This window comes from Babylonia areolata, chromosome 7 (genome assembly GCF_041734735.1).
Source record: "Babylonia areolata isolate BAREFJ2019XMU chromosome 7, ASM4173473v1, whole genome shotgun sequence".
Classification (NCBI taxonomy): Eukaryota; Metazoa; Mollusca; class Gastropoda; order Neogastropoda; family Buccinidae; genus Babylonia; species Babylonia areolata.
This window is the reverse complement of record NC_134882.1, coordinates 39493639-39518698: the sequence shown is the minus strand read 5'-3', so window position 1 is coordinate 39518698 and position 25060 is coordinate 39493639. Positions and strand designations below refer to the sequence as shown.

The window sequence follows — 25060 nt, the reverse complement described above, 5'->3', positions numbered from 1 at the left end:
ATCAAAACAAAAATGGTGAGACAGACGCACAGACAGACAAATACACAGACAGATGGACAGACAGAAGTTTACATCCTGATAAGCACACTCACAAAGGACAGTACACTGCGTAACTAAAACCTTTTTCAGTCGTGTACACCAGCACCCAACCTCTGACTTGCAACACACACATGTGTAAACTTGTGTTTGGCAGTGCAATTGTGTAGTATGAGGAATTTGTGAGTGTGAAATGGATTGAGTGTTATGTATTTATGCACAAACACGTGTATTTGTGTGTCCATGAAAGTGTGTGAAACAGATATGTCAGTGTGTATTTCAGTATTACACTATTCTTTTATGTATCTATTTCAGTTCTACTTCATCATATTATCTTTGCAGATGGTGTGATGCAAAAAAAAAAAAAAAAAGAAAAATAAAAAATAAAACAGTGATTGATTATCCAATTTAACATCTTAAAATAAAATTCTATTTAGCTTCTTAAAATTATGACTTTCACACACACACACACACACACACACACAGACACACACACACACACACACAGACACACACACACACACACACACAGACACACACACACACACAGACACACACACACACACACACACACACACACACACAGAGTCTTACCCTACGTATAGACAGCTGAACATGAGCTGGTGTGTCAGGTATCAAGTAGGCCACAACGTACTTCAGGGCAAACACTATATGCTGGAAACAGTAACAAAAAATAACAACAACAACAACAATAATAATGCCAACAACAACAGCATCAATAAATTTGACCAGCACAGCAGGTCAGCGGTTAAAGTGTTGGACTTTCAATCTGAAGGTACGGTGTTCAAACCCCACTGGTGGGTTGATGGTGGAGACTTTTCTGATCTATCGGGTCAACGGACGTGCAGATCTGCTAATGCCTGAACCCCCTTCATGTGTATACGCATTCAGATCAAACACATGGTCCATATCATCATTCAGAGGATTATGCTGGCATGCCTACCCCCAAGTGGAGTGGAGTGGTGGCCTAAGGTAACACGTCCGCCTAGGAAGCAAGAGAATCTGAGCGCGCTGGTTCAAATCACCACTCAGCCGCCAGTATTTTCTCCCCCTCTGCTAGACCTTGAGTGGTGGTCTGGACGCTAGTCATTCGGATGAGACGATAAACTGATGTCCCGTGTGCAGCATGCACTTAGCGCATGTAAAAGAACCCACGGCAATAAAAGGGTTGTTCCTGGCAAAATTCTGTAGAAAAATCCACTTTGATAGGAAAAACAAATAAAACTGCACGCAGGAAAAAATACCCAAAAAAAATGGGTGGCGCTGTAGTGTAGCGATGCGCTCTCCCTGGGGAGAGCAGCCCGAATTTCACACAGAGAAACCTGTTGTGATAAAAAGAAATACAAATAGAAATACAAAATTTGCTTTCCAGGAACAACAAACATTAGAATCAGCGGCAGGGTATTATTTTCTGGAACATTTCAGCAAACATACAACAGTCGTCTGACAGCCAGAAACAATGGATGTAAACATGGAAAAATGTAGGCTTACCTTTACTTACATTATGTACAATATGGTGACAGAAACTGAGCGGACTTTCACAAAATCGCTTCGGTACTGTTCGGACAGTTCCCGCTTTTCACGAAGTGGCTTCGGTAATATTCGGCAGCATTTCCGTATATCTTAATGAAGTGTCTTCGGCAATGGTTGAAAGCCATCTAAGGGTACACTTGTACCCACTAGATACTTCGGGAAAAAATATGTTACGGCTGGATTTTTTATTTTCTGGGACATGCAGCAAATATTCGCATTTCTGGGACATCCTGTCCATTTTATCAATTTTCCAGGACAAATACAGGCCCTCAGTAATGGTAGGCATGCCTGATTATGGGAACAAGAACACACTCAGAATACACATCCAGGAAAACGGAGTGTGGCTGCCTACATGGGTGGGTAATCAAAATGTTCAACAGATATTCACAAACCAATGCATTCATGCACGCCAATCAACCTTCCATTCAGAAAGTATTTTTCTTTTCAAAAAGATTCAAATTTAAGTGGCTGATGCATGGTTCTTGAACAGTTCATGAATATCGGAAAATTGTTCATGAAATATCTACAAACTATCATTGAAAACAAAACAAAAAAGAAGAAGAAATAAACTGAATAAAGGAAAAAAAATTTCTTGAACTTGAAGAAGTATTCCTACTGCAATGACAGTCCTGTATGAAGTCCAGGTGTCAGCATTCTCAAGGCCCCATTGAACCATCCCAATCTCCCTACCCAACAGTGCATGCAGTGTACGTGTACATGCATACAACATATATGTGTGTGAGCACACCCTACTATTTCCCTCTCCCTCTCTCTCCCTCTCTCTCTGTGTATCATCTCATCCACAACATATTTGATCATTCTGAGTTTATCTTTTCCATATAGCCCTGAGGGCTGGGTGTAAAATAAACAAAAAATCAACAACAAAAAACACACACAAAAAAACATTAAAAAAAAAGTATGCATGCTACTTCCACTTCCCTCATTTATGAAATTTGTTATCGTTATTGTTATCGTTATCGTCACCCACCTCAAAACCGATGACGATGATCAGTTTTCCTGCGGTGCTGTACTTGTCCCCCCAGCTGGAGGTGAAAGCGATCAGGAAGGCGTTGGACACCACGCCACAAAAATTGACGAACAGCAGGATCTGGTACCACATCCCTGAACACACAGCAGGCTTTAATTCACTCCAGATGAATAGTTCTCTCCCTTGCTTTTCCCTACAGACGACCCATTTGTTAGGGTTAGGAAAAAAAACTCACTAAAAATACAAAACCTAAAGTAACTGAATGAAACTCACTGTACTTGACCCACTGACCCCTCTCCTCACGTTGTGTGAACGCCCCCTGCTCTCAGAAGCTGAGTCACTATCAGTAACTTCTTGCTGGTAGCTTTCTTCACTGCAGATACTTTATTCAATGCCTTCATCATCCTCATCGTTGTCAAAACCTTCAGTTTGGAGCATTTCAATCACTTCAGCAGTGGTAAAAGCCACTGTCGTGATCTAGTTTGCTCAAAAAATGTCCACTTGCATCACCTGTGACGCCATTTTCGATACGTATGCAGATTAGCTTGTCGTGTGGGGTCCTGAACTCGCTGGCTCGCTGTGTTGTTAGGAAATCTCATGAAGAAACTTTCCATTCGACCCTTGACACATTCGCAATGCTTGGTGTAGCTGTGATTGTCATGCTACCCCATGAGGAAAATGTGGAAAAAATTTTAAATGTCGAAACCACTACGGTGTTCCGTCGTTCAGAACGTTACCTTACGTCAGGAACGCTATAGTGTTCCATCGTCTGGAGTGAGTTGAAAAGTCCCTGAAGTGGTGGTGTGTTGTGTTGTGTGGTGTTGTGTTGTGTTGTTTGAAGTGCGTTGGGTTATGCTGCTGGTCAGGCATCTGCTTAGCAGATGTGGTGTAGTGTATATGGATTTGTCTGAACGCAGTGACGCCTCCTTGAGTAACTTAACTGAACTGAACTGAACTGTGTTGTGTTGTGTTGTGTTGTGTTGTGTTGTGTTGTGTTGAATCACAGCTGACAAACAGCAGGACCTGGTACCACATTCCTGGACACACAGCAGCAGGCATTAAAAAAACAGTCCCTTCACAATACTGCTGTTGGGTGAAGGTGTTTGACTGTTGTGTTGTGTTGTGTGGTGTGGTGTGGTGTGGTGTGGTGTGGTGCGTGATGTGGTGTGGTGTGTTTTGTGTGTGGTGTGACTGTTGTGTTGTGTTGTGTTGTGTGGTGTGGTGTGTGATGTGGTGTGGTGTGTTTTGTGTGTGGTTTGTGTTGTGTTGTGTTGTGTTGTGTGGTGCGTGATGCGGTGTGGTGTGTATTGTGTGGTTTGTGTTGTGTTGTGTGGTGCGTGATGCAGTGTGGTGTGTTGTGTGTAGTTGTATTGTTGCATTGTATTGTGTTGTGTTGTGTTGTGTGGTATACATTGTGTGTGGTGTGGTGTGGTGAGGTGTTGTGTTGTGTTGTTGCGTAGCGTTGCGCTGCACTGCACTGCACTGTACTGTGCTGTATTGTATTGTATTGTATTGTATTGTATTGTACTGTATTGTATTTTGTTATGGTTGACGAACAGCAGGATCTGGTACCACATCCCTAAACACAGCAACTGAATTTGAAAAAACAGTCCCTTTACAATACTGTTGCTGGGTGAATGTGTGTAAGTGTTGTGTGGTGTGGTATGGTGGTGTGGTGTGGTGTGGTGTGGTGAGTGGTGTGGTGTGTGGTGTGGTATGGTATGGTTTTGTATGGTTTGGTGGTGTGTGGTGTTGTGATGTGTGGTGTGGTGCGTGGTTTCATGTGTTGTGTGGTGTTGTGTGGTGTGGTGTTGTGATGTGTGGTGTGGTGTGGCGTGTGGTATCGTGTGGCATGGTGTGTTGTGTTGTGTGGTGTGGTATGTTGTGATGTGATGTGGTGTGGTGTGTGGTGTGATGTGGTGTGTGGTGTGGTGTCATGTGTGGTCTGGAGTGGTGTGGTGTGGTGTGGTGTGGCATGGTGTATTGTGTTGCGTTGTGGTATGTGGTGTCGTGTGGTGTTGTGTTGTGATGTGCGTTGTGGTGTGATGTAGTGTGTTGTGGTGTTGTATTGTGCGTGGTGTGGTGTATTTTGTCACAGATTTCTGTGTGTGGAATTTGGGCTGCTCTCTCCACATGGAAAGCGTGTCACCATAGTGAAGCACCATCCTTTTTTTTCTATTCTTTTTTTTGTCTGCCTGCGAGTGTATTTGTTTCTTTATTAAAGTGGATTTTTCTGCAGAATGTTGCCAGGAGCAACCCTTTTGTTGCCACAGGCTCCTTTACATGCACTAAGGGCATGCTACAAATGGGATCTCTATTGTGGAGTGATGGCCTAGAGGTAACGCGTCTGCCTAGAAAGCGAGAGAATCTGAGCACGTTGGTTCGAATCACGGCTCAGCTGCCGATATTTTCTCCCCCTCCACTAGACCTTGAGTTGTGGTCTGGACGCTAGTCATTCGGATGAGACGATAAACCGTGGTCCCATGTGCAGCATGCACATAGCGCACGTAAAAAAACCCACAGCAACAAAAGGGTTGTTCCTGGCAAAATTCTGTAGAAAAATCCACTTTGATAGGAAAAACAAATAAAAGTGCACGCTGGAAAAAATACAAAAAAAAAAAAATGTGGCGCTGTAGTGTAGCGACGCGCTCTCCCTGGGGAGAGCAGTCCGAATTTCACACAGAAAAATCTGTTGTGATAAAAGAAATACGAATACAAATACAAATACATTTTTCTTTCTCATCACAATGAGTGGGCTGATATCTCTGTACAAACCAAGAACACACCGGACAAGGCGAAGTTCATTCAAGTCAGCCGAAAAGATGGGAGTAACTGCTGAACATTATAAGCTGACTGTTACATTACTTTGAGCAAAGCTGACCATTATAAGCTGACTGTTACATTACTTTGAGCAAAGCTGACCATTATAAGCTGACTGTTACATTACTTTGAGCAAAGCTGACCATTATAAGCTGACCACCCTATGCTAACCACTATGCTGCTTTGAACAAAGCGGACTGTTGCAATCTGACCATTATCAGCTAACTCCCACAGCTGCTTTGAACAAAGCTGACGGGCGCAATAGCCGAGTGGTTTAAGTGTTGGACTTTCAATCTGAGGGTCCCGGGTTCGAATCACGGTAACGGTGCCTGGTGGGTAAAGGGTGGAGATTTTTCCGATCTCCCAGGTCAACATATGTGCAGACCTGCTAGTGCCTGAACCCCCTTCGTGTGCATACCCACGCAGAAGATCAAATACGCACGTTAAATATCCTGTAACCCATGTCAGTGTTCGGTGGGTTATGGAGACACGAAAATACCCAGCATGCATGAACCGCGACAGAGTCATCGGCAAGTCAATGTTGGTCGTGTAACGGAAAGAAGAAGAAGAAGAAAGAAGACCATCACAGCTTCCCTGAGGACCTGCACAGCAATGGTGCCCCTCACCTATGTCCTGGGCCACGTCGGCGATGGGTCTGCGGTACCACCACAGGAGTCGCTTGGCGTCCACCCGCAGGTCAATCATGTTGGTCAGCAGCGCCAGGAGCGGTGCCAGGGGGAAGGATGTGGCAAACAACTGCGGCAGAACGAAACAAGAGAGGCAAGGCCTTGAAGATCCACTTGTGAAACGCACTGTATCCAGTAAAGGAATCATCACTTTAGTATATTCACATGCAGTAAACCTGTTGATGGTGTAGTTAGTGTCACTGTATGTGTTCTGTCCAGAATTTTGTATTTCTTTTCTTGTAGTTGTGAACAAGAAAAACAATGTCATGCCTATGTTCTGGCAACTGGGAAGCGGTTAGCGTTTTTGGATTCTGGAACAAGCCTCAACAAAAAACTGTAATGATCCGGAAATATGGCTTCATTCGGGAGACTTGCAACCTATTACTGCTATGGCTGTGAAGATTTTTTTTCATACTATTTTTAAGCCAAATTTGGTATTGGCAGACAAAGTATTTCCAGAGAAAATGGCAATGTTAAAGTTTACCATGGACACACACACACGCACACACACACACACATACAACTGAACACTGGGTTATAATATAGACTTTGTTTACACAAGTGAGTAAAAAAAATAATGGTTGAAGGTACCATAACCTTTTACAGCCAATGGGGTAGTGCAGTCTCATTCACTAGGAAACCAGGGGCTAATATGATTTGATTTGATTTGATATGGATACCTATATAGCGCCTATTCTCAGTCGGAGACCAAACTCTAAACGCTTTACAAACTTGGGGGTCATTTGCACAACAGGCTGCCTACCTGGGTAGAGCTAACTGACAGCTGCCACTGGAGAGCTCATCATTTGTTTCACTCAATCAGATTTCAGGCACGCACACACACACACTCAGGACAGACATGAAACATTTTACGTGTATGACTGTTTTGTTTATTTACTCTGCCATGAAGGTAGCCATATTCTGTGGTGTGCATGCTGGGTATGTTCTTGATTCCATAACCCACCGAGCACTGACATGGATTGCAGAATCTTTAACAAGCGTATTTGATCTTCTGCATGAATGACGCAACAGCTGAGTGGTTAAAGCGTTGGACTCTCAATCTCAGGGGCCCGGGTTCGAATCTCGGTGATAGCGCCTGGTGGGTAAAGGGTGGAGATTTTCCCAATCTCCCAGGTCAACATATGTACAGACCTGCTAGTGCCTGAACCCCCTTCGTGTGTATACGCAAGCAGAAAATCAAATGCGCACATTAAAGATCCTGTAATCCATGTCAGCGTTCGGTGGATTATGAAAGCAAGAGCATACCAAGCATGCACACCCCCAAAAGCGGAGTATGGCTGCCTACATGGTGGGGTAAAAAACAGTCATACACATAAAAGCCCACTCGAGTATATATGAGTGAACGTGGGAGTTGCAGCCCACGAACGCAGAAGAAGAAGAAGAAGAAGATCTGCGTGAGTACACACGTTCCTCTCCTCTCCACCATTTTAACCTTTCAGTGACTGAAGTCAGCTACCCATTCACACGGCCCAGGGTGAAGCGAGGAGGAAAATCAAAAGCGACATCCTCAAGGACACTGCGTTATACTGACACTGGGAATCGAGCCCTGACAACTGGTGAACACTGAACCGCAAGTCCAACACACCGACCCATTCTGCGGTGCCACGTCTACTGGAAGGGCAGGACTTTTACACGAGGACTTTGGTGTTGTGTTCTGCCTGGCAAACTGATGACGGTATTTGCATCGTGATATATGCTTTGAAAAAAAAACCAAAAAACAAAACCTGTCAGTCAGACAGCTCCGTTTCACAGATATGCTATACACATTCACATGACTCACCCATGAACACAGACTCATACACATTGCAAGCACACACATAAATACATGCTGACATGCTTGTCCATGCACATGCATAAATACAAACACAGAGCATACACATACACACATATGCACACACACACACACACACACACACACACTATCCATAGGCAAACACAACACACACACACACACACACACACACACACACACACACACACACAAGCACACACACAGAAGCAGACACACACACACACACACACACACACAAAGTGCTCACACACGCGCGCACACACACACAATCTATAGACAAACACAATACACACACACACACACATACACACACACACTATCTATAGACAAACACAATACACACACACACACACACACACACACACACAAGGCATAGACAGTATTTTAACTACTAAAAAAAAAACTACTCTAAACATTTGCACAGACAGACACAAAAATGAATTCACCAAAAACAACCCAATCACAAAACCTAACAGCAACAACAACTACAACAACAACAACAACAACACAAACACCAACACCTGATCACTCACTCAGGCACACACGCTGTCACCACAAACACACTCACCATCAGAAACCCGTACTGTATGATCTTCTCAGTGTATTCATCCAGCGTGAAGTCGCCCAGCATGGGTTTCAAATGCTCGTGCTTCAAGAAATGCAGGTGGCGCGTGTGACGGTCTTTGCTGTGCCCGTCTAGGCCAGCCGAGGCCTCGATGTCGCTGTCTCCCACCTGATTGGTGGTGGCACAGCACGAGAGCTTGCGCAAGCACTTGCAACAGTTGGGGTACTTCCGCCACATCTTTCTGATCCATCTGAAAAGACAGAGACATCGATTTCTTGAAATTTGCTCACTGTGAACTGGTTCTAGATACTGTAATGTGTAAGAGAAAGATGTTGATTTCATGAATACGTTCATCAGAAACAGTTTCTAGATACCATGCATAAGAGAGAGATGTTGATTTCATGAATGCGTTCATCAGAAACAGTTTCTAGATACCATGCATAAGGGAGAGATGTTGATTTCATGAATACGTTCATCAGAAACAGTTTCTAGATACCATGCATAAGAGAGAGATGTTGATTTCATGAATGCGTTCATCAGAAACAGTTTCTAGATACCATGCATAAGAGAGAGATGTTGATTTCATGAATGCGTTCATCAGAAACAGTTTCCAGATACCATGCATAAGAGAGAGATGTTTTCATGAATACGTTCATCAGAAACAGTTTCTAGATATCATGCATAAGAGAGAGATGTTGATTTCATGAATGCGTTCATCAGAAACAGTTTCTAGATATCAGAAACAGTTTCTACATATCCTGTGTAAGAGAGAGGTGTTGATTTCACGAATTCGCTCACTGTAAACAGGTTCTAGATACCCATGTGTAAGAGAGAGATGTTGATTTCATGAATGCGTTCATCAGAAACAGTTTCTAGATACCATGCATAAGAGAGAGATGTTGATTTCATGAATACGTTCATCAGAAACAGTTTCTAGATACCATGCATAAGAGAGAGATGTTGATTTCATGAATGCGTTCATCAGAAACAGTTTCTAGATACCATGCATAAGGGAGAGATGTTGATTTCATGAATACGTTCATCAGAAACAGTTTCTAGATACCATGCATTAGAGAGAGATGTTGATTTCATGAATACGTTCATCAGAAACAGTTTCTACATATCATGCATAAGACAGAGATGTTGATTTCATGAATGCGTTCATCAGAAACACTTTCTAGATGTCGTACATAAGAGAAAGATGTTGATTTCATGAATATATTTATCAGAAACAGTTTCTACATATAATGTGTAAGAGAGAGGTGTTGATTTCACGAATTCGCTCACTGTAAACAGGTTCTAGATAGCCATGTGTAAGAGAGAGATCCTGATTTCATGAATACGTTCATCAGAAACAGTTTCTAGATATCATGCATAAGAGAGATGTTGATTTCATGACTACGTGGCCTAGAGGTAACGTGTCCGCCTAGGAAGCGAGAGAATCTGAGTGCACTGGTTCAAATCACGGCTCAGCCACCGATATTTTCTCCCCCTCCACTAGACCTTGAGTGGTGGTCTGGACGCTAGTCATTCGGATGAGACGATAAATCCAGGTCCTGTGTGCAGCATGCACTTAGCGCACGTAAAAGAACCCACGGCAACGAAAGGGTCGTTCATGAATTGGCTTCTCTCAACACATAGTATTGGGAACCTGTATCTGATAAGCATATTCATGAAATCAACATCTGTCTCATACACATGGTATCTAGAACCTGTTTACAGTGAGTGAATTCGTGAAATCAACACCACTCTCTTACACATGGTATGTAGAAACTGTTTCTGATAAACATATTTGTATTTGTATTTCTTTTTATCAAAACAGATTTCTCTGTGTGAAATTCAGGCTGCTCTCCCCAGGGACAGCGCGTCGCTACACTACAGCGCCACCCATTTAAAAAAATTTTTCCTGCCTGCAGTTTTTTAAAAATTAATTTGTTCTTCCTATCGAAGTGGATTTTTCTACCGAATTTTGCCAGGAACAACCCTTTTATTGCCGTGGGTTCTTTTACGTGCGCTAAGTGCATGCTGCACACAGGACCTCAGTTTATCATCTCATCCGAATGACTAGCATCCAGACCACCACTCAAGTCAAGATCTAGTGGATGGGGAGAAAATATCGGCGGCTGAACCGTGATTCGAACCAGCGCACTCAGATTCTCTCGCTTCCTAAGCGGACGCGTTACCTCTAGGCCATCACTGCACTCTGTTTTATGCTTTAGCTGCTGATTCTTGAGTTCTGACATTCACACAAGAAAAACAAAAAAATCACAAGGTCAGTGCTCTTTTTTTCCTGCCTTGGCTCAACAGTATGAAACTGCCTTTCTCAGTTCAGGTGGATTTCTCATTTCAGTGTAAAACAAGAGAGGCAAGGCCTTCAAGACTCACTTGTGATACACTTAAAAAAATTTTTAAAAATCCAAGCTTTTTATGTATTGAGTATAATTTCAAAATGTAATATTTAAGATGAGAAAGATCAGTTTAAAGCAAATTAAGTCCCCTAGCATTAATTACAGAGTAATTTCCCTTTTTTACTATTTGCACCAAAACGTTTGCAAAATAAATAAAACTTCCATGCTTAGCAAAAGAAGTTCCTGTTTGAACAAAAAATGATAATAATGACTGCTCTTGTTGTTGGGTCAGAATATCAGATCAAAGTGCCAAGTTTAGAGAATACAAAAAATATAAATATAACAGTAAATGCATTGTTGGGTCAGAATATCAGATCAAAGTGCCAAGTTTAGAGAATACAAAAAATATAAATATAACAGTAAATGCATTGTTGGGTCAGAATATCAGATCAAAGTGCCAAGTTTAGAGAATACAAAAAATATAAATATAACAGTAAATGCAGTTTGCATATGATTAGGCTTCATTTTTTATTTTTTTGTGCCCATCCCAGAGGTGCAATATTGTTTTAAACAAGATGACTGGAAAGAACTGAATTTTTCCTATTTCTATGCCTAATTTGGTGTCAACTGACAAAGTATTTGCAGAGAAAATGTCAAAGTTTACCACGGACACACAGACACACAACCGAACACCGGGTTAAAACATACTCACTTTGTTTACACAAGTGAGTCAAAAAAAACAGTCTCTCAAAACACACCTCTTCAGCTCTACCTACCATCTTACTGAATAATGTGCATCTTGAACTTTTGCTGATTGTGTATATGTACGTGTGTGTCCATACAATTGTTTGTATATGGTATATTGTGCTTGTATGCACTGATATCTGATAGATAGATAGACAGACAGATACACAGAACATATATTGCAGGCAGAGTGACAACTATTGATGCCCACCCAACACGCATCATACACAAACACATCACACACCTCAACCCACGCACACCACACACACACACACACACCCATGCCCAAATGCAACACCCACCCACCTACACCATACATCCATCCTCCCAGCCAGCCAACACACTCACAACCCCTACACCACAAACTCAATCACACACACACACACACACACACACACTCATTCATTCATTCACTTACATACGACATGAATGGTCACTCTTCTCCTCCCTAGCAGTCTTTTTTTTCCTTCTACCTATCCCTATTCTCATCTAATATCACTTACAGCAAAAAGACCATAAAATACTAAAGAACAACCCCCCCCACACACACACACACCACCCACCCTGTTCCCCTTCCACCCCCCACCCCTCCATCCCCCCTCCCACCCCCCTACAGTCCTCCCCACACACAGAGATTTCATAAACAATGGAAGGCAAAGTTTTCAAAACAAAAAGGGACATTATTCCCCGAACATATTATTAAAGAAAAAATACTGAATTCATCAGCTTGCTATATACAAGATTAATAACCTCTACTTTCTTCTGTACAAAACTTGATGCGCTGAAGACAAAATATAGTAAAAATGTTATATGCATTTGTGGTAATCAGTTTGGCTTGCATCATAGTTTGTTTCACTGTCAGCAGTTACGTATCTTCTTGCCCAAGTATTTCACTGAGAGTAACTATTCTGCAGATGATTTTGGGGAAGTTATTTCTAACGAGATTCTTTTAGTAGAACTTTCAAAGGCATTAGTTCATAGCCCTATTTCTACATTCCTTTAATGCACTTCATAATTATGTTAATGGTTTTAGTTATTATCACCATTACTGAATTGTTACTGTTGAAGCTAATTTCATGTTAGTTATGACGGGCGCAATAGCTGAGTGGTTAAAGCGTTGGACTGTCAATCTCAGGGGCCCGGGTTCGAATCACAGTGACGGCGCCTGGTGGGTGAAGGGTGGAGATTTTTACGATCTCCCAGGTCAACATATGTGCAGACCTGCCAGTGCCTGAACCCCCTTCGTGTGTTTCTGCAAGCAGAAGATCAAATACGCATGTTAAAGATCCTGTAATCCATGTCAGCGTTCGGTGGGTTATGGAAACAAGAACATACCCAACATGCACACCCCCGAAAACGGAGTATGGCTGCCTACATGGCGGGGTAAAAACGGTCTTACACGTAAAAGCCCACTAGTGTGCATACGAGTGAACACAGAAGAAGAAGAAGAAGAAGTTAGTTATGCATTTCTTAGTAGTTTTCTACCTTTTCTGTATTATCCTGACTTCTCTTTCCCCTCTCCCCACCCCACCCCACCCCACCCCACCCCACCCCACTTTTTTTTTTTTTTTTTTTTTTTTTTTTAATCGTCTAATATCACTAACAGTGAAAAGACGCTAAACTAAAGAACGAACACACAGAGGCAAGGGACTGACACGAGGATGATGTCCTTGAAGAACTTGGGGAAGGGTTTGACCAGCATCAGCACCAGGACCTGGAAGGACAGCTGGGTGATGCACGACCCCTCACAGCTGTCACGGTACTTGTCCCCCAGGAAGCCCACCGAGTCAAACCTCTGCACCGTCATCATCACCCTCATCATCAGCATCGACAGCAGCAGCATCATCATCACCATCATCATCATCGTTGTCATCATCATCATCATCACCATCATCATCATCATCATCAGTATCACCATCACCATCAGCAGCATCATCACCATCATCATCATAAGCATCATCACCATCATCATCATATGCATCAACAGCATCATCATCATCATCCTCATCACCATCATCATCATCATCATCAGTATCACCATCACCATCAGCAGCATCATCACCATCATCATCATAAGCATCATCACCATCATCATCATAAGCATCATCACCATCATCATCATATGCATCAACACCATCATCATCATCATCCTCATCAGCATCATCACCATCATCATCACCATCATCATCATCATCATCAGTATCACCATCACCATCAGCAGCATCATCACCATCATCATCATAAGCATCATCACCATCATCATCATAAGCATCATCACCATCATCATCATATGCATCAACAGCATCATCATCATCATCCTCATCAGCATCATCATCATCATCATCATCAGTATCACCATCACCATCAGCAGCATCATCACCATCATCATCATATGCATCAACAGCATCATCATCATCATCCTCATCAGCATCATCACCATCATCATCACCATCATCCTCAGCATCATCACCATCATCATCACCCTCATCAGCATCATCACCATCATCATCAGCATCAACAGCACTATCATCACCACCACCACCATCGTCATAGCACTGATAATAATAACAACACCGAGTCAAACCATTCCATCATCATCATCATCATCATCAACAGCAGCATCATGAACATCATCATATTCGTCATCAGCATCAGCATCTTCATCAGCATCATAGTAATGATGATAGCAACAACAACGCCGAGTCAAACCACTGCACCATCATCATCATCATCATCGTCAGCATCATGAACATCATCATATTCGTCATCAGCATCAGCATCTTCATCAGCATCATGGTAATGATAATAACAACAACAGCAACGACAATAGTGATGACTACAACAGCTGGGTGATGACACATGTCCCCTCACACCTGTCACGGCACTTGCTGCCCAAGAACCTCACTGAGTCATACCTCTGAACCATCAGCATCATCAACACCATCATCAGCAGCAGCAGCACCACCACCACCAGCACCATCATCAGCATCATCACCATCATTATCATCATCTTCACCATCATTATTAAGACAATAACACTGATAATAACAATAGTCATAACAATAGTAACAAGAGAGGCAAGGCCTTCAAGACTCACTTGTGATACACTGAAAAAAAAATCAAAGCTTTTTATGTATTGTGTATATTTTCAAAATGTAATGTTTAAGATGAGAAAGATCAGTTTAAAGCGAATTAAGTCCCCTAGCATTAATTACAGAGTAATTTCCCTTTTTTACTATTTGCACCAAAACGTTCGCAAAATAAATAAAACTTCCATGCTTAGCAAAAGAAGTTCCTGTTTGAACAAAAAATGATAATAATGACTGCTCTTGTTGTTGGGTCAGAATATCAGATCAAAGTGCCAAGTTTAGAGAATACAAAAAATATAAATATAACAGTAAATGCAGTTTGCATATAATTAGGCTTCATTTTTTTTGGTTTTTTTGTGCCTATCCCAGAGGTACAATATTGTTTTAAACAAGATGACTGGAAAGAACTGAATTTTTCCTATTTTTATGCCTAATTTGGTGTCAACTGACAAAGTATTTGCAGAGAAAATGTCAATGTTAAAGTTTACCACGGACACACAGACACACGGACACACACACACATACACACACACACACACACACAGACAAACGAACACCGGGTTAAAACATAGACTCACTTTGTTTACACAAGTGAGTCAATAATAACAACAGCTGGATGATGGTGCACAACATTGACAGCTGTCACCCAGGACAAACGTCTGCACCACCATCAGCATCACAGTAATGATAACAACAACAACAACAACAATCATCATCATCGTCGTCACCGTCGTCATCATCATCATCATCGTCACCATCATCATCATCATCATCATAACAATAGCTCAAATGCATGTCATACCAATCTCATTTCACCAAGACTCAGCAGTCAAAAGGTTAAAAACCTGCAAACACAGTCTGCCTTCCTCACCCCTTGGTACCTGAGCACTCACCTGCTCTGAACCTCTCCTACAGCAATAAACAATAAACAGAATGAAGGTCAAATGTTAACAAGTGTGACAATGGTTTACCTATCCCATTTTGCGCCTTACAAATATCATCATAAGTAGTAGTAATATTTTAATGTATTTATCTTCTCTCTTTTTTTTTGTTATTTTATTTTACTCTTATTTTTTCTTTTTTTAAAATATTTTTTAATATTTTATTTTATTTCATTTTATTTTATTTTTCTCAAGGCCTGACCAAGCGCGTTGGGTTACACTGCTGGTCAGGCATCTGCTTGGCAGATGTGGTGTAGCGTATATGGATTTGACCAAATGCAGTGATGCCTCCTTGAGCTACTGATACTGATACTGATACTGACATCCCATAGCCATACCCATACACATACCTTCATATGCCAGTTATCATTCATTCTGCTGAGATTATCATTAACTTTTCCCAAATCAGGGGGAAGTGGGATGGATGCTCACTCAGTCTTGCTCTGTGACAAAGTGATTGCTGCTGTCAGCTGAAGGATTAGCAGGTGAAGTCCTGTGTGTGTTGAATCAGAACAGGCGCTGCTGAACACCACCGAAGTGACTCATCAGCAGTGCAGGGCCTCCTCTGGTGTGTGGCATCCTGGTGACCTAAACCAAATAGTTCCCTGTGGACTGCCGGTGCCAGGACAGTCAGTGTGGCTGTGTGGGGGTGATTCCGGGTGAGTGACGGAGTCTCCCTTCAGTCCGATGTATGAGTACACAGGCAGGCTTATCTGTCAGTGTGTGTCCTCATATGGGAGAAGAGGCCAATTCTGGATGTGCAGCACTTCCCACAAGTGTTGAAAGGGAAAACGTCTCCAGAAGTTGAGCCCTGCTTCCTTCGCTCACGCTTCTTAATGGCCAGCGTTCTCTTGTTTTCAAACGTCTTTATGCCACAAGAGCACAGCATCCTCCAGTGATACAAAAGCATCTTCGGGATCTTGCTGTCTGTCATGCGGACAACGTGTCCTGTCCAGCGTAGCTGACACTGGATCAGCAGGCTTTTGATGCTGGGCAGGCCGCTCTGCCTGACCAGCACAGGTGACTTTTTTTAGTGAGGAGGATGAGTAGTGTGAGACAAACACCACTGAAAAGCTGCAGATGGTGGGACAGCAGAAACTATATATATATATATATATGGTTCACACTCTCTTCGTATCCTCCTGCCAGTTGCATTACTTGGACAGAAGAGCCTAGTATAGTCGTAACCCGCTACTAACTGTGTGTAGTATGGAACTGACCAACAGCATAGTTCGGTCAACGTTGGCATTTAGTCACGTGTAACTGTCAAAAAGTTAGAACCAAGCAATGCAACTGGCTCCTGGGTTCCGCTCCTTGCAGAAAGCACTGAGGTAAAAATACCGAGACCAGTAAAACATAAAAATACCAACCCATATATAAATTACGTCGAAAAAGGTTAAGGATCCTTCAGCATCTTGTGGCCATAGTAGGAAGTGAACTGATAACCACTATCAACACACAACGCCGGGGCCCAGTCCTCTCCAGCTGCTCTAACCTTCCCTGACGAGAAGTCAGGTACCCTTTCACACCTTCTTCACACATGGGTGGAGTGAGGAAGCTCAGAGTAGAGTGCCTTTCCCCCAGGCCACAACACCATGCTGAAGAGGGGACTCAAACCCTCATCACTAGTCAACGCTGGATCAGAAGTCCAGTTTCTGTTTCAGTTTCAGTTTCAGTAGCTCAAGGAGGCGTCACTGCGTTCGGACAAATCCATATACGCTACACCACATCTGCCAAGCAGATGCCTGACCAGCAGCGTAACCCAACGTGCTTAGTCAGGCCTTGAGAAAAAAAAAAGGTGAATAAATAATAGATAAGCGTACATAAATAAATGAATAAATAAATAATAATTATAATATAAAAGTCCAGCACCTAACCTATCAAATCAAATTATGGTGCTTAGAGCCTCGCTGACCACTAAGGCCATCTCAAGGCTATCGCCACATTAATACAAATCAAGGGTAAAAAAAAAATTACAATAAAAACAAGTCACCGCTTTTAGCTTTCCACTCAAAGGTTAAAAAACCTTCCATAGTTTAAAACCTTGAAATCTGATTAAAAATGCTCACTTCTTTCAAGAAGTCTATCAGCGTCCACGCAGGGACATCATGAAACAAAGTCTTCAGAGAAACCACCGTGTAATGTCTGTGTCTAACGTCATGCAGATCCCAACAGTCAAGGAGCACGTGTTTCACGGTGAGAGGCTCATCACAGGGAATACATCGAGGGGCCTCCTCCCCCTTCAACAAGTAAGAATGAGTAAAAAAAAAACTTGTGCCCTACACAGAGAGAAGCACCTGACCTAACCTATTCTGCCCACATACACACAGCAGTGAACACGTTGCGTTGCTTACCCCTCTAAAAAAGGCGATGTAGAAGCAAGATGCATAGCTGTTGACGAACTGGAAGGCAAACAGCTTGAAGATGAGGGCATCGTCAAACTTTGTTTGGGTGCGGTGATTCTCTGCACACATGTGAACACACACACACACACACACACACACACACACACACACATGCATGAACACAAAAATGCACACACATGCACACAAACACACAAGCACGCACACATGTACACATGCACAAACACAATCGAACACACATTGAAGTATGTGCCCGTATACAGACATAAAAAACAAAGTACACCCACACATACATACAAAATTGCATATCAAAAGACATGTATGCATGTCCACACACACACACACACACACACACACACAAATGGAGCAATAACAAAACCTTTCAACATAATGTGCTAAAGATTAGAAAATTACCATTACAAAAAAATGACAAGTACATTTTATGAAACGGATATGGAATCCTAACTGCAGAATAATATTTGATATTTCACAGCCAAATAAAAAACTGTTTCTATAACACACTAAGAATATCTGTCTGACGTACCTGTACACTATCAGATAACTGGAGAACTATAGAGAGAGAACATCACACACACACACAGAGCAACACAGACACACACACACTCACAGGCACACATGCACACACACATACACACACAAACACACACACACCAAATGCACACACACACACACACACACACACACACACGGATGTGTGCACACAGATACACAAACACATACACACCAAATGCACACACACACACACACACACACACACACACACACACACACACACACCAAATGCACACGCACACGCGCACACACACACACACACACACCAAATGCACACGCACGCACACACACACACACACCAAATGCACACGCACACACACACACACACACACACACACACACACCAAATGCACACGCACACCGCACACACACACAAACACACACACGCACACACACACAAACACACACACACCAAATGCACACACACACACACACATGTATGTGTGCACACACATACACAAACACACACACGGTGACATATAAGCAGAGTGTCTAAAATGAGAACAGATGAAGTGTGAAGGAAGGCAGTGAAGAAGATGTTCAGCCTGGTTTTATAAACTGCACAACACTCACCCCATTCAGTCAACTTTCTGGCAAGAACATTGTACACCTGCACACAAAAAACACAAAACAGATAACTGAATAAAATTAAAGGCATATAAACCTGGACAGACATGCGCATACACATGAAATACGAAGATAACACAAATAAAATCCCACAAGGACTCTTGAAAGCAAAGTGTGTTAAATACAAAGCAAGTCGTAGTAGATAAATCATTTCAGAAAATTCATACAAACTGAAACTAAGTTATACTTGTAAAGAAAAAACAAAGTGAAAATGACTAAGTCATCAAGACTGACATCGTAATGAGTTTTCTTATCTTTGAAGTTGTCTTGGATAAGCAGACTCTCCTAACACAGAACACAAAATATCCCAGTATCCATGCAGGTGATAACCAGAGCCTACTAACACTCAATGTATCCCAGCCTACATTATCATTATCATTATTATCATGACATTTACGCCTAATCTTGAAAATAAGCCAAAGGCGCTTACAAACAGAACACATATGTAAATATCAAAAAGGAAAAATTGAACACAAGATACCAAACATTATCAAAAATTATTGATGCCACCACCCCCCCACCCACACACACACCCACAATACACACAAGCACACATGCACTTACACACACAGGTCATAGCACACAATCATAAATAGTACACCATCAAAAATACAACCAACAAATAATGAAACTTTCAAAACTCAGGCACTCATTCACAGTCATTTTAGTTAATGCAGGAAATGGATGAGCTGTTGAGAATTATTCAGGAGGGGAAAAGGTGGGTCTTCAGACTGGATTTGAAAGACTGCAGTGAAGATGAGTGACGGAGAGGCTGAGGAAGTTGATTCCAAAGAATGGGGTCTTGGTATGAAAAACTGCGTTGCCCATACATTTTAGCAGGGGGGATCCTAAGCATGCAGGCGTCAGAAGAAGAGCAGAGTTGGCGTGAGGGTATGTGAGGATGAACGAGATCAGAAAGATACTGTGGACCAGAAGTCTCAATGGACTTGAAACAAAGAGAGGCAACTTTGTAAATAATTCTTTCTTGGACTGGGAGCCAGTGTAAAGCATGAAGGTGGAAACAGGAGCCTCCTAACACAGAACATACAGTATCCCAGTATTCATGCAGGTGATAATCGGAGCCTCCTAATACAGAACATACAGTATCCCAGTATCCATGCAGGTGATAATTGGAGCCTCCCAACACAAAACATAAAGTATCCCAGTATCCATTACAGGTGATAATCGGAGCCTCCCAACACAGAACATAAAGTATCCCATAGTGGAAGCCTCCCAACACAGAACAAAGTATCCCACAGTGGAAACCTCCCAACACAGAACATGAAGTATCCCAGTATCCATACAGGTGATAAAGGGAGCCTCCCAACACAGAACATAAAGTATCCCACAGTGGAAGCCTCCCAACACAGAACATAAAGTATCCCACAGTGGAAACCTCCCAACACAGAACAAAGTATCCCACAGTGGAAGCCTCCCAACACAGAACATAAAGTATCCCACAGTGGAAACCTCCCAACACAGAACACAAAGTATCCCATAGTGGAAGCCTCCCAGCACAGAACATGAAGTATCCCATAGTGGAAACCTCCCAACACAGAACAAAGTATCCCATAGTGGAAACCTCCCAACACAGAACATGAAGTATCCCAGTATCCATACAGGTGATAATGGGAGCCTCCCAACACAGAACATAAAGTATCCCATAGTGGGAGCCTCCCAACACAGAACATGAAGTATCCCAGTATCCATGCAGGTGATAATGGGAGCCCTGACCCTGGTGAGGAGGAGGATGGAGAAGGCGTTGAGGACGGAGGAAAGGATGGTGGTGACGATGATGCAGGACGCGGCGTCCAGGCCGGGGCAGTAGTCGATGTTCATGATGACCCGGTACATGATGATGGCCACCACACTGATCAGCACTAGCGAGATCTGGAACCACAAACACCCTCACGGGGTTGTTTTTTTTCTTTCTTTTTGACTCACTTGTGTAAACAAAGTGAGTCTATGTTTTAACCCGGTGTTCAGTTGTCTGTGTATGTGTGTGTGTGTCCGTGGTAAACTTTAACATTGACATTTTCTCTGCAAATACTTTGTCAGTTGACACCAAATTTGGCATAAAAATAGGAAAAATTCAGTTCTTTCCAGTCTTCTTGTTTAAAACAATATTGCACCTCTGGGATAGGCACAAAAAAATTAAAAAATGAAGCCTAATTATATGCAAACAGCATTTACTGTTATATTTTTTGTATTCTCTAAACTTGGCACTTTGACCTCTTATTCTGATACAACAACAAGAGGAGTCATTATTATCATTTTTTGTTCAAACAAGAACTTCTTCTGCTAAGCATGGAATTTTTATTTATTTTGGAAAAGTTTGGGTGCAGATAGTAAAAAAGGGAAATTACTCTGTAATTAATGCTAGGGGATGTAATTTATCACAAGTGAGTCTTGAAGGCCTTGCCTCTCTTGTTTTTGGGGTGTTGTTTTTTTTTCTGAGGCAAGGCAAAGCAGGGCAAGAAGTTTATTTTCATGTATGACGGGTGCAAACAGCCAAGTGGTTAAAGCGTTGTGACCTTCAATCTGAGGGTCCCGGGTTCAAACCCTGGTAACGGCGCCTGCTGGGTAAAGGGTGGAGATTTTTTTTTCTAATCTCCCAGGTCAACAGATGTGCAGACCTGCTAGTGCCTGAACCCCCTTCGTGTGTATACACATGCAGAAGATCGAATATGCACATTAACGATCCCATAATCCATGTCAGCATTTGGTGGGTTATGGCAAAAAAAAAAAAAAAAAAAAGAACAAACTCAGTTTGCACCCCAACCCTACCCTGAAAATGAAGTATAAATGCCTATGTGGTGAGGATAGAAAAATTAAAAAGTCAGAAGCATAAAGACCCACTTGTGTATACTAGCGATTCTGGGAATCACACTCCATGAACGAAGAAGATTTCATGTATGTACATACTCAAACCTATGTTTGAATCTCTTCCCTTTCTCTCCATCATTTCCAAAATAGTGAATACATTTTAAAATAAAATATAAAATCAAAAACTATATATCCCCCCCTCAGAAAAGCATTACAACATGGTGAGCAAACAGCTAGGAACCATCTCACAGACCGACGCTGACCAACAGAGACACCGACTGACCATGAAGATGAGGACGGAGAAGGAGAGGCAGAACTTGAAGCACTGCAGTCGGAAGGGGTAGTACCACACCCAGTCATCTGTCACAGGGTCCTGGCAACACACGCACGCACACACACACACACAGACACACACACACACACATGCACAAACACACACACACACACAAACACGGAGCAATAGCAATAACAAAACATTTCAACATTATGTACTAAAGATTAGAAAATAACCATTACAAAAAAAAATGACAAGCGCATTTTATGAAACTGATATGGAGTCCTAACTGCAGAATGATATTTGATATTTCACAGCCAAATCAGAAACTCTTTCTATCACAGAGTAGGAATGTCTGTCTGATGTACCTGAACACTATCAGATAACTGGAGAACTATAGAAAGAGAGCATCACACAGAGAGAGAGCAACACACACACACACACACACACACACACACACACACATGCACATGCAGACACACACACAAATAATAAAAGGAAGATAATATTTATTCTAACACTGAAGTCGATAGATTCAAGGAAACAACCTACAAAAAAAAAAAAATTTTCTACGGCAACACCAAAACATGTAACAGCAGACAAAGTCCAGATGGTTAAGGGAAGAACCAACCTTTTTTGATTTAGTGCCAGAGAACGACGGTCGATCAGGCTCGTTTGCTTCAAACTGTTCAACGTCCCATTCGTATGCCAGCTCAGCATTTTTTCTCTTCCAGATCTCCAGAAATATTGTGCCTGCAATGCATTCTGTATATTTAAGTACATATTAAACAAATAAAGAAACAAGAGAGGCAAGGCCTTCATGACTCACTTGTGATAAATTAAGTCCCCTAGCATTAATTACAGAGTAATTTCCCTTTTTTTACTATCTGCACCAAAACGTTTGCAAAATAAATAAAAATTCCATGCTTAGCAAAAGAAGTTCTTGTTTGAACAAAAAATGATAATAATGACTCCTCTTGTTGTTGTGTCAGAATAAGAGGTCATAGTGCCAAGTTTAGAGAATACAAAAAATATAAATATAACAGTAAATGCAGTTTGCATATAATTAGGCTTCTTTTTAAAAAAAAAGTTTTTGTGCCCATCCCAGAGGTGCAATATTGTTTTAAACAAGAAGACTGGAAAGAACTGAATTTTTCCTATTTTTATGCCAAATTTGGTGTCAACTGACAAAGTATTTGCAGAGAAAATGTCAATGTTAAAGTTTACCACGGACACACAGACACACACACACACACACACACAGACAACCGAACACCAGGTTAAATCATAGACTCACTTTGTTTACACAAGTGAGTCAAACAAGGAAGGAGAGAAGGGTGTGTGGGTGAGAACAGGATAAAAGGAAAGCGCAATCAGTGATGAACATTTGAAATAAACAGAACTACAATTAAAGACTTCATGAATGGGAAGTTGTCAATCAAAACAGGAGAAAGACCTGATGATGAATGGAAAAGTTGTACAACATCAACGTTCCCAGCAACTGTAGATGACATACTTTCATGCAGGTAAGGCTTCATCAAAAACTCACAGTGCAAAACGCATACACTGTGCTGCAACATCACTAAAACATTTAAAGCCAGAATATATATATAATTTAGCGTCTTTTCACTATCAGTGATATTTGGCTGAAACATATCAGAACTACATTTTGTACGTTACGAATTACTTAACAATCTGAAAATCAAACTTAAAACAGGTTTGCATCTGTGAATGCATGCATGCATGTATGCAGGAACATGTCTATGCATTAAAACACCTAAGCATATGCATGCACATGTGAAACTTTATGTGTGGATATACATAAGCCACATGCATTCAAACTTTATTTTTTTCATTAAGACGTCTTGCTAAACCGCATCTTCTTTTGCGTAATCAAACATATCAGATTAAGAAACATATCAGATACTGACACAAAGGAAACAGACGCACAGGGAAAGAAAGATGCAGACAGATATTCAGCAGACCTACCCCACACACAGATGACCAGACCGAAGTATGGCGTGATGTCGTTGTCAAAAGACTGCTTGAAGTCCCCAAACAGATCCTTGAAGGATTCCACCAGCCTGGTTCAACACACAATGCACAGCGTCTCTAACTTCTCCTGCTCTTTGTATAACCTGTTCTTGGTATGACCGGTGCCAGAGCCGAGTGGTTAAAGCGTTGGACTTTCAATCTGAGGGTCCCAGGTTCGAATCTCGGTAATGGCACCTGGTGGGTTAAGGGTGGAGATTTTTCCGATCTCCCAGGTCAACATATGTGCAGACTTGTTAGTGCCTGAGCCCCCTTCATGTGTATACACATGCAGAAGATCAAATATGCATGTTAACTCACTCGCTGCCATTGTCCGCATATGCGGACATCGTCGGAGAAAGCGTTGGATGCCAATGTCCGCATATGCGGACTTGGATTTTAAAAAGTCGTGCTGTCGGAGTGACGCGTTGGATGCGAAAATCAAAAGCAGATGTGATATCTTACGTCACCTCTGGTCAGCTTTTCATTCACACACGCTGCGTGTGTGTCGCGATAAGCTCAACCGCACTTGATAACAAAGCGTGCCCCCTGTCAGCTTTGTAAGTTGTTTGACAAGATGGCGTCACGGCGAAGTGTTCGACACGGTCGGAGAGGTGAAATGTTACTCAGCGTCGAAGATGCTTTGGAAATGATCCAAACTGAAGGCTCTGATGTCGAAGGAGATAATGTTGATTCTTCGGACAGTTAATTTGAACCAGATCCCGATGAACTAGAAACAGATTCGGCCACTGAAGAGAGTGTTTACAATGGAGAGGAAAGTG

At 42.0% G+C, this 25060-nt stretch overlaps 1 protein-coding gene across 6 annotated transcripts in view; it reads right to left on the bottom strand.

Moving 5' to 3' along the window:
• The window catches only part of LOC143284025 (anoctamin-7-like), an 88727-nt gene that overhangs the window by 19747 nt on the left and 43920 nt on the right, over nucleotides 1–25060 (bottom strand). For all 6 annotated transcript variants that reach the window (XM_076590574.1, XM_076590578.1, XM_076590579.1 and 3 more), the window contains 11 exons: nucleotides 24237–24331; nucleotides 22879–23000; nucleotides 22257–22346; nucleotides 20882–21037; nucleotides 19094–19130; nucleotides 17939–18048; nucleotides 13210–13349; nucleotides 8466–8712; nucleotides 6025–6154; nucleotides 2579–2712; nucleotides 631–711 (listed from right to left, as the gene is read on the bottom strand). In XM_076590574.1, the coding sequence (XP_076446689.1) occupies nucleotides 631–711; nucleotides 2579–2712; nucleotides 6025–6154; nucleotides 8466–8712; nucleotides 13210–13349; nucleotides 17939–18048; nucleotides 19094–19130; nucleotides 20882–21037; nucleotides 22257–22346; nucleotides 22879–23000; nucleotides 24237–24331 (1342 nt within the window). The remainder of the gene's footprint in view (nucleotides 1–630; nucleotides 712–2578; nucleotides 2713–6024; nucleotides 6155–8465; nucleotides 8713–13209; nucleotides 13350–17938; nucleotides 18049–19093; nucleotides 19131–20881; nucleotides 21038–22256; nucleotides 22347–22878; nucleotides 23001–24236; nucleotides 24332–25060) is intronic.